General features: G+C 49.4%; 1 protein-coding gene across 1 annotated transcript in view; it reads left to right on the forward strand.

Annotated features, from left to right (window-relative positions):
* The window catches only part of LOC109312936, a 34,143-nt gene extending 19,618 nt beyond the window's left edge, over positions 1-14,525 (forward strand). Inside the window, exons 3-8 of the mRNA XM_019539311.1 lie at positions 2,466-2,656; positions 4,474-4,671; positions 7,627-7,791; positions 9,394-9,528; positions 11,245-11,337; positions 13,822-14,525. Coding sequence (XP_019394856.1) covers positions 2,466-2,656; positions 4,474-4,671; positions 7,627-7,791; positions 9,394-9,528; positions 11,245-11,337; positions 13,822-14,364 — 1,325 coding nt within the window. The 3' untranslated portion in view covers positions 14,365-14,525. The remainder of the gene's footprint in view (positions 1-2,465; positions 2,657-4,473; positions 4,672-7,626; positions 7,792-9,393; positions 9,529-11,244; positions 11,338-13,821) is intronic.
* Positions 14,526-18,010: the final 3,485 nt, after the last annotated feature.

Consider the following 18,010-nt stretch of genomic DNA (forward strand, 5'->3'; position numbering starts at 1 on the left):
AAAAGCAATGTTTCCACTTAAGCAGCTAAGTGAAGGGTCTGAGGACAGTAGAGAATGCCACCCCCCATTGCAGTGAAAGCACATGGAAATCTAGCTGGAGGCTTATCTTGGTGCAGGAGCAGAGCTCCTAGATGAGAGAAAGAAAGGAAGGTGATGAAAACGGGGCAGATGATGGACCAAGCTATGAAACAAGCCCTTGATGTTGGGAGGCAGCTTTTTTTCCTTCTGCAGAGATGCTTGGCATTGGCTTGGAACTGGTGTTGCATTGGGAGTGTACTGCTTCTCCTAAAGCAAAATTCAAGCCATAAATCTAGCAGCTTGGCTGGCTTTTATGGCCCTGTAAAACAGCCTCTGCAGAGCTCCTCGTACGAGGGGCGGTGCTTCAGGTTCCCAGGATTCTTATTGGCTGCTGGCCTGGTTTAGCTCTACCTCATAGTTCTGTAATGACCCCGTCTGTCGTCCTCTGCATTGTCTGCCCCCCTTTGAGCATCCCGGTTCTTGTCCAGGGATCTGAAGTCCCAAGGTGCCTTGCCCCTTCCCTGTCCTTCTTCAAAGAAACCAGGTCTCACTAGAGGTAGCCAGGGGCCTGCTGCAGTCCCAAAAGCTCTGCAGTGCTGGTGGCTCTGCCAGCAGTTGTCAGCAGCTTTCCATCCGGGTTGTCAGGCAAATTAGTTCAGATCAATATGCCAGTTATTTAGCCCACCTTGCACTTGAGGAAGCCAGTGACCGGCAGCTCAAGGATGTATTGTGGTAGGAGGGTAGACTGGTGTGGAGCTATTAATAGAAACTGCTGGCTTTATTTTAATGTCGCTAGGATGTCTGTGGTGTTTAAATTCCCCACGCAGAGGATGCTGGAATCAGATTTCACGTGCACAGCATCCTGCCCCAGCAGTCAGGGCCTCACACAGATCTCCTTCACCCCAACTGCCAACAGGAGCGGAAGGTCCACCGTCAAAAAGTTCCTTTCAGCCGCTTCTCTCTGAGCTTTCAGCAGGCTCAGGCTGCTGCTCTTCACCGCACTTGCTTCTGTGAGGATTCATGTTGGGGCTCTTGGCAATCTGCCAGAGATCCCAGAAGGACTGGGCCTTTGGGACTTCTCACATGGTTCCTGCTCTGTATCTAGAGCTTCTTCTCCTGGGTGTCTTCTTCTACATGTTTGGCTTGTGTTCGCTTGGATTCCCGTTTGAGATCTCACATGTAGCCTGTGCTCTCTCCCCATTCTCCTGTCAAGACCTTTTTTTTTATTCTTTACATGTAAGCTTTGGTTTCAGGTAGTTTTACAGACCTGAAAGATACCTATTCACAGATCAGAGCCTCAGGGCTCAAGATGGGGTACATTCATGTCTAATCTTCATTTCTCACTCTGCTCTGCTTCTCCCTCATCCAGAAGTATTCTGATTTCTGGCTCCAGCAGGCTAAACAGGGCTTTTGCCCCCCATTTAAGTGACCAGTGATGAAAAAGAACGCACACCATTGCATAATTGTAGATTACACACAGATCACAGAAAAAAAACTCATCAGAGGCAGGGCACAGAGGAAATATAACTGACAGCAGCTAGAATGCTACATTCTCTGCAGAACAGACAGTGAGGGTAATCAAGTTTAGATGTTTGCTACCATGAGGCTATGGATTAGTCATTGCAGTGGCAGGGCATTGGCAGTGCCCTCCTTTCTCTGGCTTTTTGCCTGTGGCACGCTGAGTTTTGTGCTTGTGTTTCAGATATGGTTCCTTGTAGTTATGGGTGATGGATGGTTTGAAATAGTGATTTGGGGGATTCCTTCATTTAACAATAGCCTGTGAATGAAGGGGACTGGACTTGATGGCCCAGGGGGCTCATCACAGTCCTGTGTGTATTCCCATGTCAGTGTTCATTTTCATGGCTTCATCCCAATGTATAGTTAAGACTAACAGGGCGTGGGAAGTGCTTGGGGTGTTTTACTGTAAGAGAGGACACACTTGGCAAATATTAGCAAAGAATCTCACTTTTTTCCTGCAGCCTTTTTTTCTTTTTGCTAAGCCCAGAATTGGGCATGTCAGTGTAAACTCCATTGGGAGCCTTAGTGGAGACAGGGCATAAAACCTCACATTGATTAACCGTGCTGCAGAAGGGTTATGTGGCATAGCATTGGAACCAGTGGTGGCTGTTGGCTGTCCATGTGCATCGGGGCTCACAGTGCTGTTAGCTCCAGCAGGAACTGTTAGACAGTTTCCCCCGAGCTGACTAGCTGCAGCAAAATGTTGCTGAGCCAGATATGTTCTTAAGCCTCCGTTCTCTAAGAAGGGGCATTTTCTGCCCTGCTTAGTCAGCTGCAGGGTGTTAACCTTTGTGGAAGGCCTGATCCCATTCTCAGTGAAGTCAGTGGGACTCTGCCTGCCAATGCCATGCTTCTGACACCCAAGCTAGCATTTGCAGCAGAACCACACAAGGTCGCTTTGATCCTCACCAGGGCTTTGCCTTTGTCAGGGCTGAAGATCCTGCGCTGCTGCAACCATTGCGAGATCGTAGGCACGATCAAAGGGGAGAAGAAGTTCAAAGGGGCACACTGGCACTGCTACCGTTGTCGCAATGGCTTCAATCGGCGAGATGAGGCGGTGAAGCACTACAAGACCCACTTCCGGAACCCCCACACCACCTTCCAGATCCAGATTGCACAGGTGCCTGGGGCAGCAGGAGGGACCCTAGAAGATCTCCCCGTGGGAGGGTGTGATCTGGGATCTCATGGATGCTCTGATGGAGACTCAGGGCTGGCTTACAGCTGATTTGGACCAGGGTCTATCACACTTGGGGCCAGTGAGGCAAACGGTAGGACGGGCTGGCCTTCTTGGCTGTGCCTGAATTGGATGCCTTGGTGGGGATAGCTGCTGGAAGCTGCTCCCAGGTACTTGGGGTAGGACAATGGTCAACACACATTCTTCCTTGCTCCTGGTGCTCACATGGTCTTCCTGTTGCTCCTGACACTTGGCCGCTTCACTGGTCCCTTCTTCGGGCTTCTAACTATTGTTCTGCCAGACCCAGCCCTTGGCTCATCTCCTGGCCTCAACCTTTGGGCCCCCCACATCCCAGTCCATCCAGTCAGCCCTGGCCTTTGGCTTGTCTCTTGGTTCTACATCTTGGCCCTGCTCCCAAAGGGTACAGAAGTAGATAGGGCCCTAGACTGGGAGTTCAGTGGGTACTGTTCAGGGAGACAAGGACTCTGTTTCTGCCTCTGCCACTGACTTGCTGGGTGGCTTTGGGAATTCATATCCCCTGTCTGCATCTCTCTTTCTGCCTCTATAAAATGGAGCTGATGCTACTTGCTCACCGTCATAAAGCCCCTTGAGCTGAGTTCATGGAAATCCCTACAGAAAGACTACATTTTATAGGGATCTATGGGTAAAATGTAGAGAGTCATGTACAAGACTGTGCATGTCAGGAGATGAACAGGAGGGCAAATGCTCTGTGTGCCCCAGGTGCAGAGGAGCCTGCAAACACCTCTGTGGTGTCTGCTGTTGAAGGCAGCTGTTAGCTGCTGAGCACAGATCAGATGCATGCCCAGAGTTCAAGCCCCATTGCAGACCCATGGGTTGTCATTCCACCTTCATAACCACTAGGATGGTTGAAGAGAGAAGCCTAAGAGCCAGGGGTCAGATGTGATTTTAACCCTGTCTTCCGCCCTGTGACAGCGGCCCTGGCTTGTTTTATATCAACCAGACACATGGTCAGCAACTCATGGCACACATGCCAGAGCTTGGCACACAAAGCTGTTTTGCTTGGCAAACCACAGTTGACCCGGGCTCTGGGCAGCTGCCACTGACCACGGAGCCCAGGCTGCTCACAGCAATTGGCCAGGAGGCTGCAAACCCTGCTGTAGCTGGGAGATTGCAAACAGCTGCCCTGGGCTTTGGAGCCTTAGGCAGGCTTGTGGCAGCAGCTGCATGCACGCTTCTGGGCAGATGGTGGGGGAGGGGCTGGGGTTGTGCTGCCACAGCCCCTTCTCTGCCATGTGCCCCAAGGCACTTGTGCAGCTACCACCACCACCACAGAGCTCGGCCAGGGCTCCAGAGCCTGGTACAGCTGTTTGCAGCCTCCTGGCTTGCCTTCCACGGCTGGCCCGGGCTCTCAGCAGCTGCAGCAGGGGGTGGGTAGCCTGCACAGCTGCACCAGGCTCCAGAGCCCTGGCACCAGCTCTGTGCCAGCAACGATTGCATGCTTACCTTGGGGTGCAGGGCAGAGAAGGGGCTGAGGCAGCACTACCCCAGCCCTCTCCCAACCATCCACCCAAAGGTGCACATGCAGCCCCGACCAGCAGCAAGGAACAGGCCCCTCACAGCTCCCCTGCAGTCTGCCCTTGGCATGCCAAGTCAAAGTGTGGGTCAGGTTTGGGGTGTTTTTGGCACCCTGGCCAAAAACGTTGCTGACCCTTGTCTAGCAGCACAAAGTGGAAGCAGCTTTCACTCCACAACTGTTTCTCACAGCCTCTGTCTCTATGTAGGATATCAACAGCCGCCAGTATTATGAGCGCAGCGCCGAAGCCAATCCTAAGGCCTATGGTGGCCACAATGTCTCCACCGGAGCCAATGTTGATGTGATGTCTATAGGCGCATTGCTGGCCCAAAATGTCCTTGCATCAAGATCGCCCGCTGCCACCTCTGATAAGGGGACAGGGAGCCTGCTGGGCAGCCCTGCCAAGGTACGCTTGATTATGCACAGGGCTTGTTCAAACCAAAGGGCACAGGCCAGGGATGGTGCAGTGCTAGAGCATGTACAGGGTGCTTAGATCTGCATGAGCAGGGTCTGAGCTGGTCATCTGGGAGGGGGCTGCTCCTGCAGTTTCTTCTCATGATAGGAAGGGCTGCAGGTGGCTCTTGAGTTAATTTTCTTATGCGATGTGTCTCATGCCATTTCTCCTGCCCTTCCCCCAGTCACCTTGCTGTACACTGAACATCTTCCTATCCAGGTGCAGAGGCAAGCAGCTACTCCACCTTGTCTCTCCACAAGGAGAGGTATACAGGAGGGAGTGAAGAACAAAGGGCATGTATACACTCTGAAACTAAGATTTTGTTTGTCAAAACCTACTGAATCGAGCCATACTAGGATCCTGTATGGACAGCAGCATCCATACGACGCCTTACACTATCAAGCCTTCACTCAGAAGTCCAATGGGGCATTGTCCTCTTTTTGCTTGGGATGTTTTTTCCTTCTTTTGTATAGCTGGTCTTCTCCAAGAACTTGATTTAATTCCCTTCCTCTATACCTTCTCAACCTTTTTAGACTCAAGGCACCCATCGTTAGACAGAAGGTACCCTTCAGAAAATTCCAGCTCTTAATTTTCCCTCATTTTTTGACTATGGAAAAATAATAGAGCAATTTTCCTGTTGCCAGGAACTTAGAAAGTCCATAGGAGGTCAGAATGTTTTTAACACTAAGGATTCTTATTTGAAATCTCTGGGTTTATCTTGTGAATCATGTTTGCATGCACCCATGGCACCCTTGAAAGGATCTCAAGGCACCCCAGGGTGCCATGACACTCTGGTTGAGAATCACTGCTCTATACCCAACCAGCTAATAGATATGTAGCTGCTATTTGATTATGTAAAATATCTAATTCAGCATCTGCCGTTGATTAAAGAATTATTGCCCCCTTCCACCCTGTTCCAGCTGGTTAGAACAGGAAAGAGCATCCTTCCTGAGAGCAGAGGGGCCCATTCCAATTTAAACAGGTTCTTCCTTAAACATGCAAGAAGACTAAGGCTGGGCCCATCAGTCTGTGTCTTTAATCTCATTCTGTGGCATTAGGTGCCTGTAATATCTACACAGTAAATACAACAGTAATTTTATTGCTGTCCTGGTGGCATTCTCTGCTCCACTCTTGATATAATTATATCCCGGTGGCAAGCACTTTTTAAGGGACCAGGGCACTCAGGGCTGCCCGTGTCAGAATAAAATCAATGTACACAGGTGCATCCGGCATTCTGCCCCCACATAGGAGAGATACAACCTCAGCCTGGTTCCCTGGGGCAGGGAATTCCTCTTCACAGAGCTCACAGTACCTCTGGTTCCAGCGAGCACTGTCCTGTGTACCATCCACTGCCTTGTCCCTTCTGGTCACAGCATCATTCAGGCAGTGCAAGGGAGTCCCTCACATAACAGGGTTACAGCCTGTCAGGGGCTTTGTAGATGATGGTCAGTACCTGAAACTGGTACAGAAGCTCCTTGGGGAGCATGCTTATTATCAAGGATCCTGTTTTTTTTCTGTCTAAAAATCACAAGTCCTGCTGGTGCCCCTCACTCCCTACCTGCAACCTTCCTGCCAGCCCAGCAGGCAGGACCCAGCCTGGCAGGTCAGAGTGAGCCTGGGCAGGGAACATGTTGCTGCCACTGGGAGGTCCCTGGCAAGATACACGCCATGCCACCACCCCCACTGCTGCCAGGTGGGCAGGGGGTGTTTCACCAGCGTGGCACAGGGCTTGCAGCATTAAGGAGCTTCCCTGCCCAGCCCCACTCTGCCCTGCCGCACTGAGTCCCTCCCACTGAGCTGCAGAGGCCCCAGGGGGAAAGGCAGCAGGGCAGAGAGCTCAAGTCCACAGAGGGCAACCTGCCCCCACCTCGCTTACAGATCTGGGGGCATATGCCCCCCATACACCCCTGGGAGTACACGCAGCAGTGAGGAGCCAGCTCCTTCCTGCCACCCAGGCGAGCCACCCATGGCTCTGTCCCACTCCCAGCCAGGGCCCCGCATCTGTGCCTTCCAGCCGTGGACCCCAAGCCCCACACCACTTGGGCTGGGCAGCAGCCCCTGCCCTGCCCAACTCCATCCCTCCTTATGGGGGCCTCAATACCCCTTCCCCCCACCAGATTTACCTGCAGGAGCTGCTCTCCAGGCTGGCTAGTGGCATGTGCATATGTGAGTATGTACATGTGCATGGTGCCCCTTGCCTGACCGCTCTCTTTCCACTTCTCCCAGCCCCTTGCAGGCTGGAACTCTGCTAGCCTGCAGTGAGTCCTTTGCAAAAATGGAAAATCTGCATTTCTCCATTAAAATGAAAAATCCATGTTTTTCTCAGTTAAAGGGGAAAATTCACATTGTTTCCCATAGGAGATGGAAAACCCAGATCCCTGCTTATTATGTAATTTACATGTTTTCTTCAGCTGGCCAGTAGGTGGCTCCTACATCTCATTGCGGACACCTGGCTTAGACCCTCCCTGTCTGCTGCAGGGAGCTGAGCTCAAAGTCCCTCTGAGAACCAAGGCAACCTGTTTTCAGACCTTTCCCCTCGCATGATGGGGCTGTCACTCACAAGAGTAGTGCTGCCTGAATCTGGAACTCACTGGTAAACAGGATGAATGGGCCTCAACCTCACAGCCTTTAGAGCCAAAGACAAAACCAGCTTCTTGAAGCAGACTTTCTCTCCTGTGTGGATTCCTCATGGGGAGGGGTTGTGCTGATAGTTATGTCAGAGCCTAAAGGAATCAATAATCACTTTTGCCTGATTGGGCTCTTTCCCTGAAGAGGAAAGGGGCATTCTTTAGGTCAGTGTGCCATGTCCCTGGGATGCAGGCTGCAAAGCAGATAGGTGTTTCTAATACACACCTAGGGTCTTGCTCTTGATGCTGAAGCATTTCACTTTATCTTCTCTTTTCAAAGGACAGTAGTTTCAACAGTGGGATGGCACTAGGAGCAGAGGAGACTGTGGGGCTCAGCACATCCTCCTCATCCATACCTGCCCACCAGACACTAGTGTTGATGGACCCTGACGGAGACGGTAGCAGTATTATCTTTGAAGATGGACCCAATTCATTGTCTAGGCAGGTAAGAAGGGAATGGGATTTAGGGAGGCTGTTTGGAGGACAGATGGCCCAGTGGTTAAGGTATCCATTTGAGGGCTAGGAGATGTGTTTACTTCCCTGTTTAGCCACAGGTTCCTTGTATGGCCAAGTTGCACAATGCTTCTTTGTTTCTTGATTTCCCATGTGGCACTGTAGGGAAGTTGTGGTTAAGGGTGCTTAGTAGATAGCGTCAAACTCAAGAGTGGACACCCAGTGCGTGTGGGGAGAGTAAAAGTACAGGCTGTGGGGTGAGATACATGAGTCTCTGAATGTGTGTATGACTGAAGCTGCTTTGCTACAGGAGCTATGGCACATGGGACAGAAATCTCTGCTGCACTGCATTACCCCTGCTACAAGGACTACAAGAATCTTGCAGCTCTGCAAGTGGTTGTACCACATGGCTCTTGAGGCCTCTTCCAAGTCTGTGATTCCAAGGCAAATTCAATGAAAGCAGCCACTATTGTTCCACATGAGCCCTGAGGTGGGATGGTCACAGGCTATGCTTCTAAGCTTCTGGTTTGAAGTGCTTGGTATTCAGAGAAAAAAAAACGCGTGGGTTGTAATTTGTCACCCCTGTTCTTGACACACGCACGCACGCACACGTATGTGTGATGTGTGTGGAGGGCAGGGCATGAAGGGCATTGGGGACCTTTTCTTTTGTTAGCTTTGTTAACACCCTGCTAAGCTCTCTTCTTGGAACTGCAATGGGCATCATTCGATTCCTTGGACTTCAGTATTACCTTTGATCAGTCATAGGCTCTTTTTGTCTTTTAATGATGATTTTTCCCTTCCCTGCTTTTTTCTTCAGTCATTGCAGACCACTGGTCAGCTCCTTGCCCTGTCCAGCAGAAATACTGAGGAAAGATCTTATGTGTGCTATATGCTTCTATGCCAGATTTCAGAGTTACAGGTTGTAGCTGTGTTGGTCTGTAGGCAAAAGTAATCAGAACTCTTGGGGAGGTGATATCTTTTATTAGTCCAACTAGATACTTGCAAAAAATGTTTTTATTTGCAAGCTTTTGGGAGCATATGCCCTTTGTCAGACATGGATTGTAAAATTTTTCCCATTTCCACCTGGGAGAAATTTTACAATCTTGAAATGTTACAATATTTGAAAGGGTTGCAAACATAAAAGGACCAACAAACTTTAAAATGGATTCTCTTTTAAAGGAGAAAAACATGGGACTAGCTTTTCCCTTGCAGGTTGTCAGGAGTTCCAGCCTGCAAGAGGTTGCTTGGGGCCCCCCATATTCCACACACAGCCCACCTTGCCCCACACACCCACCTCCTGCCCTACAGACTGGGGTCTGGGGCCTGGGAGTAGTGGGTTGCAAATGAGGGGCACTGGGTGAAGACTGGCCATTGATGTTTACAAATGGGTCCTGGTACAAAAAAGGTTGAGAAACACTGTTCTAGTTTGCACCTTCCATACATTGCAAAGCAGTCCATGCAGGTTCCCCATGCCGCTTCAGAAGCAGGGAGTCAGACCCTCACCTTCTTAAGTCTGGGATGGTCTACAGTGCATATTCCCTTGCCCTTTCCTTCCCATGCTAACCTTAACGAGCCTCTTTCTCCCTCTCTGCAGTCTGGCGAGAGTCTGGATCAAAACCTGCTAGAGAAACAAGTCATCGAGCTGCACCAGCAGAACCAGCAGCTGCTGGAGGAGAAGAAGGAGATGGAATGCAGGCTCCGGGCAGAAATCCTGCAGCTGAAGGAACATGTAGGTAGAGTGGAGCATGCAGCTTGGCTGTCCAGCATGGCTGGCTAGGCCTCCTAGAACTGCAGAGGGGAAGCCTCAGCTTTGGAAACACTATGGTTCAGGGGTCAGTGAGCTACAGCTTCTGGGCCAGATCTGACCTGTGGAGGCACTCTATCCAACCCACAAAGGCTGTGAGGCTTTGGGTGGTTGGGGCTTTGGCAGTGGTGAAGGTTTTGCCCAGATAGCAGGGAGAAGCCACCTCCACTGGGTGGCAGGGAGAATTGGTAGTGGGGAGAAATGATGACAGCCAGGTTGAAGGGGCCAATCCAGCTCAGACTGAGCTGGGTAATTTGGCCCACCATTCCTGAAGCATTCCTGGCCACTGCTGTAGGGGAAGAGAGCGGAAGGTGAGGTGACTGGGGAATAATTCTAGCTAAGGTAATTTCCAGTGGGCCTTGGTGCCCCCTGTTCTTACGTTACAGCCCAGTCTACACAGGGCTTCACAGCAGCTGCTCTAGGTGGAGGCACATGGAGTGTGGCTTCCCTTTCTCCCTTTCATGGCACTTATTTCACCACACTCTTGCCCAATAACATTGCTGAGCGGGACATGAAAGGATGTGGCTGATGGGAAATGGAAGTTTTACAGATATGGCTTGATTTTTTCTCTTGTGACCCTTTCTTGGTGACTTTGTACCAGGCCTCTGTTGCTCTAAACCCTCACATTATTGCCAATGATAGAGTGGGACAGCACAGAGAGAGGCATCTCTCAGGCATGTGGGAAGAGAGGCTACATAGCATGTAAAGGACAAAAGTGTCCTGTTTCTCACCCTTAATTCATGTAATCTGTTAACTCCCATTTCCACCACAGTGCAGCTTTGGGTGCAAGCATGCAGGATCTAAATGCCACAGAATATAAATAGTGTGGAGAGCCAACATAAACTCAGGACGGCACACAGGGAATGGGGGTAGGTAAACTAGCATTGTTCCACTGCAATAGATAGGAATAAAAAGTGTATTTTAGTCTCCATTCTCAGCTATCTTTAGTGTAGAGGGCTTTGAAAACTTATTGGGCTAACTTGTGATCTTGTGAGCTACATGGGATTGTACCAGGATTTTCATCCACTAGTTTTATTGGGTGCAAATACAGCTTTTATGATAACAGGTAGCTGGTAGCACGGGCAGCAGCTCAAGTAGACTGTGTTCAGGCTTCTTCCCATCAAGTTACCTCAGTCCTGACCTGCAGCCCTCCTTGCTAGTTACTGTTCAGGGCTTCTCCTAAACAAGGACTGGCACTAAGAAGAACTGTGTGGTGCTGTGGGATGGAGGGACAAAAGCAAGATCACAAAACACATTTATATTGAGACCAGAGTCAAAATTTGCACCCAGGTCTCCAGAGATCAATAGTGATCTTGTTAATTCAGTAAACTGTCAAGCCTCCAGATTTATACTGCATAATGTAGAAGCTTGGTGTGAAAGAGAAGCTTTTGCATAGCCCATGGTGCAGAGCTGTATGGCACTGCAATAGTGAAACAGAGGTAGTGGTTGTTACAGTCCCAGTACCTACAGGGATGACACCATTCTCCATCCAGCAGGCTGTCTGCTGCATTGTGTTTGACCCACTTTACCTGTGGCTCATCTTGAAGGCATTGGTTGCTGCTGAACATGGCTTCACTGTGATTTAGAATCAAGGGCTCCTCTTGTATGACATCTCTTTGGTGGGCATTCCTGTTGTTTCAGATCGCCAACGTCATCCAAGCTAATATCCGTATGGCAGAGGAGCTGAAACGGTACCAGGCCTCAGATGACTTGGAAAAGAAAGTCAGCAAAATGGTAGGTCTCCTTTCCTCCCCTTGGAATGCTCACCCAGGTGTATTACCATTAGACTTTTTCAAGGTGGTTAAACCTCAGGGAATATTGTTAAAGGTGCAATGCCAAGTATTCCTGAGCCAGCCATTCTAGACCAGGGCTGTCTAACTTCTGAGCAGCCAACCGCTGCATGCCATACCAGTCTCAGGCCCTGACTTACACATCACACAGGCCACGTGCTTACTTACCTCCCAGTGACATTACACAGGCCCCCTTTTGCACCCCTGCCACCACTGCCGCAGAAGCAGTGAGAGCCCCTGACCCACCGTCCAAGCCCCTCTGCCCCCTGGATGCGCATATGGGCATCAGGCTAGAGACCCCCAATCACCACAGCAGCAGAAACAATATCAGGGGGTGCTGGTGGGTAACTTCTCGTAGGTCAGATGCAGCCCACAGACCACTTATTGGCCAGCTCTGTTGTAGAGGTAGGGTTTAAAGGAGACACATATGATTGTGTTCATGATTTGTGTTCTAAACAATATAAGTACCATTTTTTTCTCCTGCTTTGAAGTCCAGCAGCACCATTGCTTTCAGTAGGGCTATGTCAGCTTACACCAGCAGAAAATCTGGCTCAGAAATATTTTTTGGAGTTACAAATTAGCTGTGGTTCTGTGACCCAAAGTCAATCACACTTCACTAGGGCTTGAAACAAGGAAGTTAAACTGACCAACCAGCTGAGGGAAATGCACTGAGCAGCATTCATGATTAAAACCTAAGTTAGATGACAAGCCAAACTGATGGGGTTAGTAACTTAGCTCATAGGTGCCTCCTGCAGGCTATTTTGATCCCTCAGCTCCTGATGCTGGTGATGTTATTTTCATTCTCCCCTTTCCCCTCAGACCCTGGCCGCTTCTTCCTCAGGACAGGCTGCCAGCCTGCCTGCACCCTCTTTGGCTGCTTCTGTCCCCAGAAATCTTTGGGGACTGGAGCAGCTGTGGTATAAAGATGTTCTTTTATTTTTATACAACAGCAGCCCTAGGAAGAGCCCCTCCTTCTATTTATCAGCTTTTTTTGCAGCCCTCCAGGCTCTACCCTGCCACGGAGACCCTGGATGCTTGTGACATTGTGTAGAACAGTAGTCTCCAAAGTGAGGTATGCGCACCCCAGGGGGGGTGCGCAAGACGATCCATTGGGGTGCGGGAAGAAAATAATATTTTTTTAGTGAGAGCAAAAAGGTGTTTTGTACCGTTATATAATTTATAAATAAATAAATATATATGTATTAGGGTGTGTACTCAAAAATTTTTTACTGATGGGGTGCGCGATCAAAAAAGTTTGGAGATCACTGGTGTAGAAGACAGAAGGAGGAGTCAGGACCATGTAACCACTTTGCTGTTCCTGGGTTAGCAACAGCAGACGGCAGCATGAGAACTGCTAGGCCAGTGGGGCCCTTTCCAGGTCAACAGTAGCACTACACTACATGCTTAGAGATACTACATGCTGTTTTTCTGCATCAATTTTTTCTTCAGTGTGATGGACCTTTGAAAGGTCTCAGGGTCTGTTTCTGCAGTGGCAAAGTCATTCCTTTTACTACTACAGACTGATCTCACAAGTTGGAGGACTCAATACAGGAAAGTGCTTAAGGATGACCTAGGTTACTGCAGAAAAAGAGATTGCTGACTCAGTAGCTGTTTGCATTTCTCCCCTGCCCCCCTTTCAGCTGCTGCTAGTCCCAATGCCCCAGCATTGTGGTTCCCTGACGTTTGCAAAGTGGTAAGAATGCTAACCCAGGCAGGGCCTTGCTCCAGTTCCAGTTCAGGTGATTATGGTGTACTTCACTGCCCAAGATTTCTCCCTGTTGTGTCAGCTAGATAGAGATTTCAGTTTCACACTCTGTCTTCAGTGTTTGTTCAATGTTGCTTTTAGCTGTTAAACAACTGCTGTGTTCCACATCAGTAAGGGAAGCATTTCTGGGTTTGCCAGATTTATTCCTTTAAATCAGGGGTATCAAATTCACTGGGCCCTATGACTGGATCCAGATTGGGGCTTCTTGCAGTCCAGATCCACATTCACCTCCAGTAGTGAGGCAAGCAGCAGGGGGTGAGTGGTACTGTGTCAGCTCAGGGAACCATAGGGACTAACATATCCATCACTCACCCCTGAAATGTGTCTTCACTGGCCTCCATAACCCAGATTTTGGGAGCAGAACCTGACCCCACTTGCCTCACCCCTGAATTCCTGGCCCTTCCATGAGCCCTGCAGGCTGGATAAGATGGCTCTGTGGGCTGGATCCAGATGGTAGGCCATATCTTTGACACCCTTGCTTTAAATGGTTAGCAAAAGGCCCTGGCTTCCTCCTTTATGGCTGGTACGGTATTGATGCAAGACTGATAGCAAGATGGAATCTTCCCTTGTCAGCTCCTAGTGACAGATCCAACAAACAGCTGCATCCCTCGAAGGCAGTGAGGCCTGCCTTTCTGTTTGACTCTTGGTTGGCTTTGCCTTCAGGTCGAGCAGATGGAGTGGCAGCACCGGGAACTGCTGCAGATGCACGTAGCAGCCCTGAGGAAGGAGTTTGTGCAAAGAAACAGTCGGCTGATGAATGGCAAGTCCAGCCCTCCTGTCAGTGCTGCCTTGGAACCTAAGGAACATGCCATGAGCTCCAGTGCCCACAATCTGTTGGCCAATGCTGCCCTTTCCTCCCCAAACAGCACCTTGTCCAGCAGCCTGGCAGCTCCCCAGGACACATTGGCACCCGCACAGTTAGACATCAGTGCTGGGGATGTCCTGTCCTTCATTGACCCACCAGAGAGCTTACCCAACTCTGGGGACCACCAGCTGGATAGGCTGGAGACTGTTGAGGTGCACCTGGACACAGAACACCCAATATCAAGCCTGGAAGCTGGCTCCCCACCAGCTCATGTCCACCTCCTCCCTGTAAGCGAAATGAATGAGCCAATGGGTCTTCTGCCTTCAGCCAGAGGAGAGAAGAGGCTAGCACAGCACACACTGACAAGGGAAAGCAAAGCCAAAGTGCAGCGGACAGTGTGATCCCAACAAGAAACCTACATGCTCAAGCCCCTACAAACCGTTCTCTTCCTAACCCAACAGCCAACATGGATCTGCCAGTTCCTACTTTTGTACTTAGTGCTTCAGATTTATAGTTCTCAATGGTGCTGTTGGTTATTAAACTGCCCTTAATTTATAAATTATGTTTGTGTGTGTGCATGTGTAAATAAGAAATTCTTCCCAGGGGTGTGTTGAGTGCTGTTTCAGGGAGGGAAGGGTGACATGCACTGTAGGGTGTGGTTCACTGTCCTCCAGCAGGAAAGATTTAACCTATGAAGTGTCTTAAAATAACCTGAGGTGCCTTGCACTGGCCCCACATTTGGGCTATAAAATGAAGACTTATGTCTACAGCTCTCCAGTGCCCTGACTCATGGTCACATGACACAACAGTGATTTTCAATCAGGGTCCTGCAGCATCCTGGGGTGCCATGAGATCCTTCTAAGGGTGTTTCAGCCCCTGCCCTCTGTGTGAGGAAGAAAACATTTGCTCCTCCACTCACTGGTTGCCCTGTACCCATCACAATGTCCCACGGACAAGCGGTGCCCCCAACAGCTTCTCCTGGGACTGTCGCTTCTACTTGTGATTACTCCCTGAATAGCCCAGCAGGGTGCAGACATGCAACACATTTACTACAATACATTTACTACAGATTAACTTTAGTGCACAGTAAAAGTGGGGTGGAGACATGAAGCACCACCTTACCTAGGTCACTCCACCCTGAGGTAAAGCTACCCTTCAAAACACCTGGAGTAACTACGCCATGGTTTCAGCTGTGTGTCTGTGTCTGTTCTCAGGCAGTTTCATCCCAGAATAGCTTTTCCACTGTGTATGCAAACAGCCCCTCCTTGACATGAGGTCAAGTCTTTTAATAGGACTAGTATATGTAGCTAGCATGAGAGCTGGTTACATCTGCTACTTGCGCTTGAGTCATATTTATTAGATTTACATGCCACCCTTCCCAAAAAGGCTCAAGGCATCCTACAGTAAAGAGACAAAGAATTAGAGAAACAGAATAAAAGAAAAGAACAAACTCCCCTCACCCCCATACGTGGGCAACTGGTGGCTCCTGAGTTTGGGGGGGCACCAGATCGCCGACAGGGAGTGATTCCCCGGGGGCCGATTGCCAAGCCAGCGGCAAAACCAGAAGTGTACTTCCAGTTTCGTGGCTGGCGCTTTCAGGGGGTGCACATGCACCCGCATGCACCCCTACTCATCACCAATGCCCCCATAAAGACCTCTACTCGCCACCAATGCCCCCATGAAGACCTCCTTCCCCGCCAACATTCAGAAGCAATCTACCTCATCTCATCTACTCCCTTCCTCAGCCCGTGATAGAGGAGAGTACCACCCTTGCCCAGCCCATGAAAGCATTTCCCCTCTGGCCATATGCGCTTCCATTCCTACCCACTCCCCTGTCTCACATGCACTGGGGCAATCCCCAAGCTGTACCCCTCTTTCTCAAAGGGGGCCATGGCTGTCTCCAAATTTACTATGGAGTAAAATTTGGACTCAAATGTACTCTGTAGTAATTGTGTCATTTCTCTGTACCAAAGTCCCAGTGGTCTTTAGGAGCAGAGTCCTGGGAAGCAAACAAGGTACACAGAGGTGATGGGGGTGGAAAGAGGTTTTACAATGCATAAGCTGGTATGCATCCATTTAGGAGTGAGGACAGGCATTTGTTTTTCCAAAGTCAGTTCAGCGTGGTCCTAGTGCTAGTCCTAGGATAAGAACCTAGGGAGAATAGATTAGGACTGTCCCTAATCTCTGACAGAGGTGAAGGTGGTAGGGCTTGGCATGTGGCAGTTGTCGCTGTAATTCTAACCACATTTGGTGTTTTGCTGTTTACCATAATTACATACCACATACACCTTTCTCTCAAAAATTAGCCCTCCAAAATTGGGGTATGTGTTTTAAGCAAACAAGCTGATTTCTGTGCTGAAATGGAGATGTGAGGGCACTGTAATGACTGTCGGGGCAAGCTCCATGCTGGGCGTACAGGAGGGCTGGAGCTCACTTTTCAGTGGGCGTGTCTACACATCACCTTATGGTGATGTTGTTACTGTGCCATGTTTTAGTACTTGCTATGCAGAAGTACTAAAATATGGCACAGTAACCACCCGTACTGTGGCGTGGGGGCAGTGGACGCTTAGATTTACTGGCTATATCGCCATAGTGGCTTGCTATAGCCAGGGAGTGCGCTGCTACAGCAGTGTAGCTGGCAATCGTGCAGACGTACAATTGCTAGATCAACATAGCATGTCACACAGTGATGAAGTTCATAGCTACATCGCCATAGGGCAATGTGTAGATGCACCTAGCATCACTCACTCCCCCCTAGCAGCTAAAGCAGTGGTTCTCAACCTATTCAGACTCAAGGCAACTCTTGTTAGACCCCAGGCTCCCCTTGGAAAATGCCAACGCTGAGCTTTCACTAATCTTTTGACCCTGGAAAAATAACAGAGCAATTCTTTTGCTGCAAAGAACTCAGAAAGCCCCTAACAGGTTAAACCATTTTTAACACTATGGATTCCTGCTTGAGATCTCTGGAGTTTGTCTTGTGAATCATGTTTGTACACCTCACAACGCTAACATTGTGTGGTACCCTGTGGCACTCTCGAAACAATCTCAAGGCACCTCAGGATGCACAGCCTGATTGAGAATCAGAACTAAAGCAAATACCAGTATTTCACAGCCTGCCCATAGGGAATGGCTGAAATGATGCTCGTGGTACTTAATTCCTTCCTGCGGTACATTAGAGTAGGTGGAGGTACACCAGGAGTAAGCTTGGCCTTGGGAGGAACTGCTTGTTTAGGCTGGGGTGAGCTGAACTGACTGGCTGGGAGAACTGCTTATCAAAAACGGATGGATAGCCAATACTGCTAAGAATAGTTCTGGTTTCTTGTGCTCTTTCTGCTGGTGAAAGGGGCTGGTTTGACAATCCTCACAGTTTAAATCCCTTTGATTTTGCATAGATTAGACACAGTACAGTCAGCAGCAAGGCAAAACTCACAGACTGCTCTGTTGGGGACACTCAACCCTAAGCTTGACAATTCTGTCTGTAGAAGGGAAATGGGTGTTCAGACCCTGTGGTTTCTGTGCTGGGGCAGCCCACAGTAGGCTTGGTTGGTGACTATTTTATAGGTGTTTAGAATGTGCACACCTACCTGCCAGAGGCTGAACTGACATGTGATGTGGGAATCCATTTCTCCCCTTATTCCTTTTTCCAGTAATTCAGAACTACAGCTTGGTATGGTAACTGGACTTGAATGTGTTGGTACTGATTGAACAAACATCTTTCTGTTCCAGACAGTTTCCTAGATACTGGATTTTAAGGTCACATCACTCTGATTACTAGGCTGTTTTATGTTTTCAGTTCCATCCCAACATGATTTTGCCATCATCCTGTCAAGCTTCCCTAACGTTAGAGGCTAATGTTCCATACCTGTTGGCAACATGCTCCAGTGCAGGTCAGGACTCCTAACACCCCTTGCTTTTTGAGCTATTTTAAATAATGCTCCCGCTGTGTATTTTACAGCTTGGGCCACTGTAAGGATCACAGGATTATAGGAAAGTAGGGCTGCAAGAGACCACACAAGGTGACCTACCTCAAAGCAGGATCTTCCTTGA

Source organism: Crocodylus porosus, unplaced genomic scaffold (assembly GCF_001723895.1).
Source record: "Crocodylus porosus isolate Cpor-Errol unplaced genomic scaffold, CroPor_comp1, whole genome shotgun sequence".
NCBI lineage: Eukaryota > Metazoa > Chordata > Crocodylia > Crocodylidae > Crocodylus > Crocodylus porosus.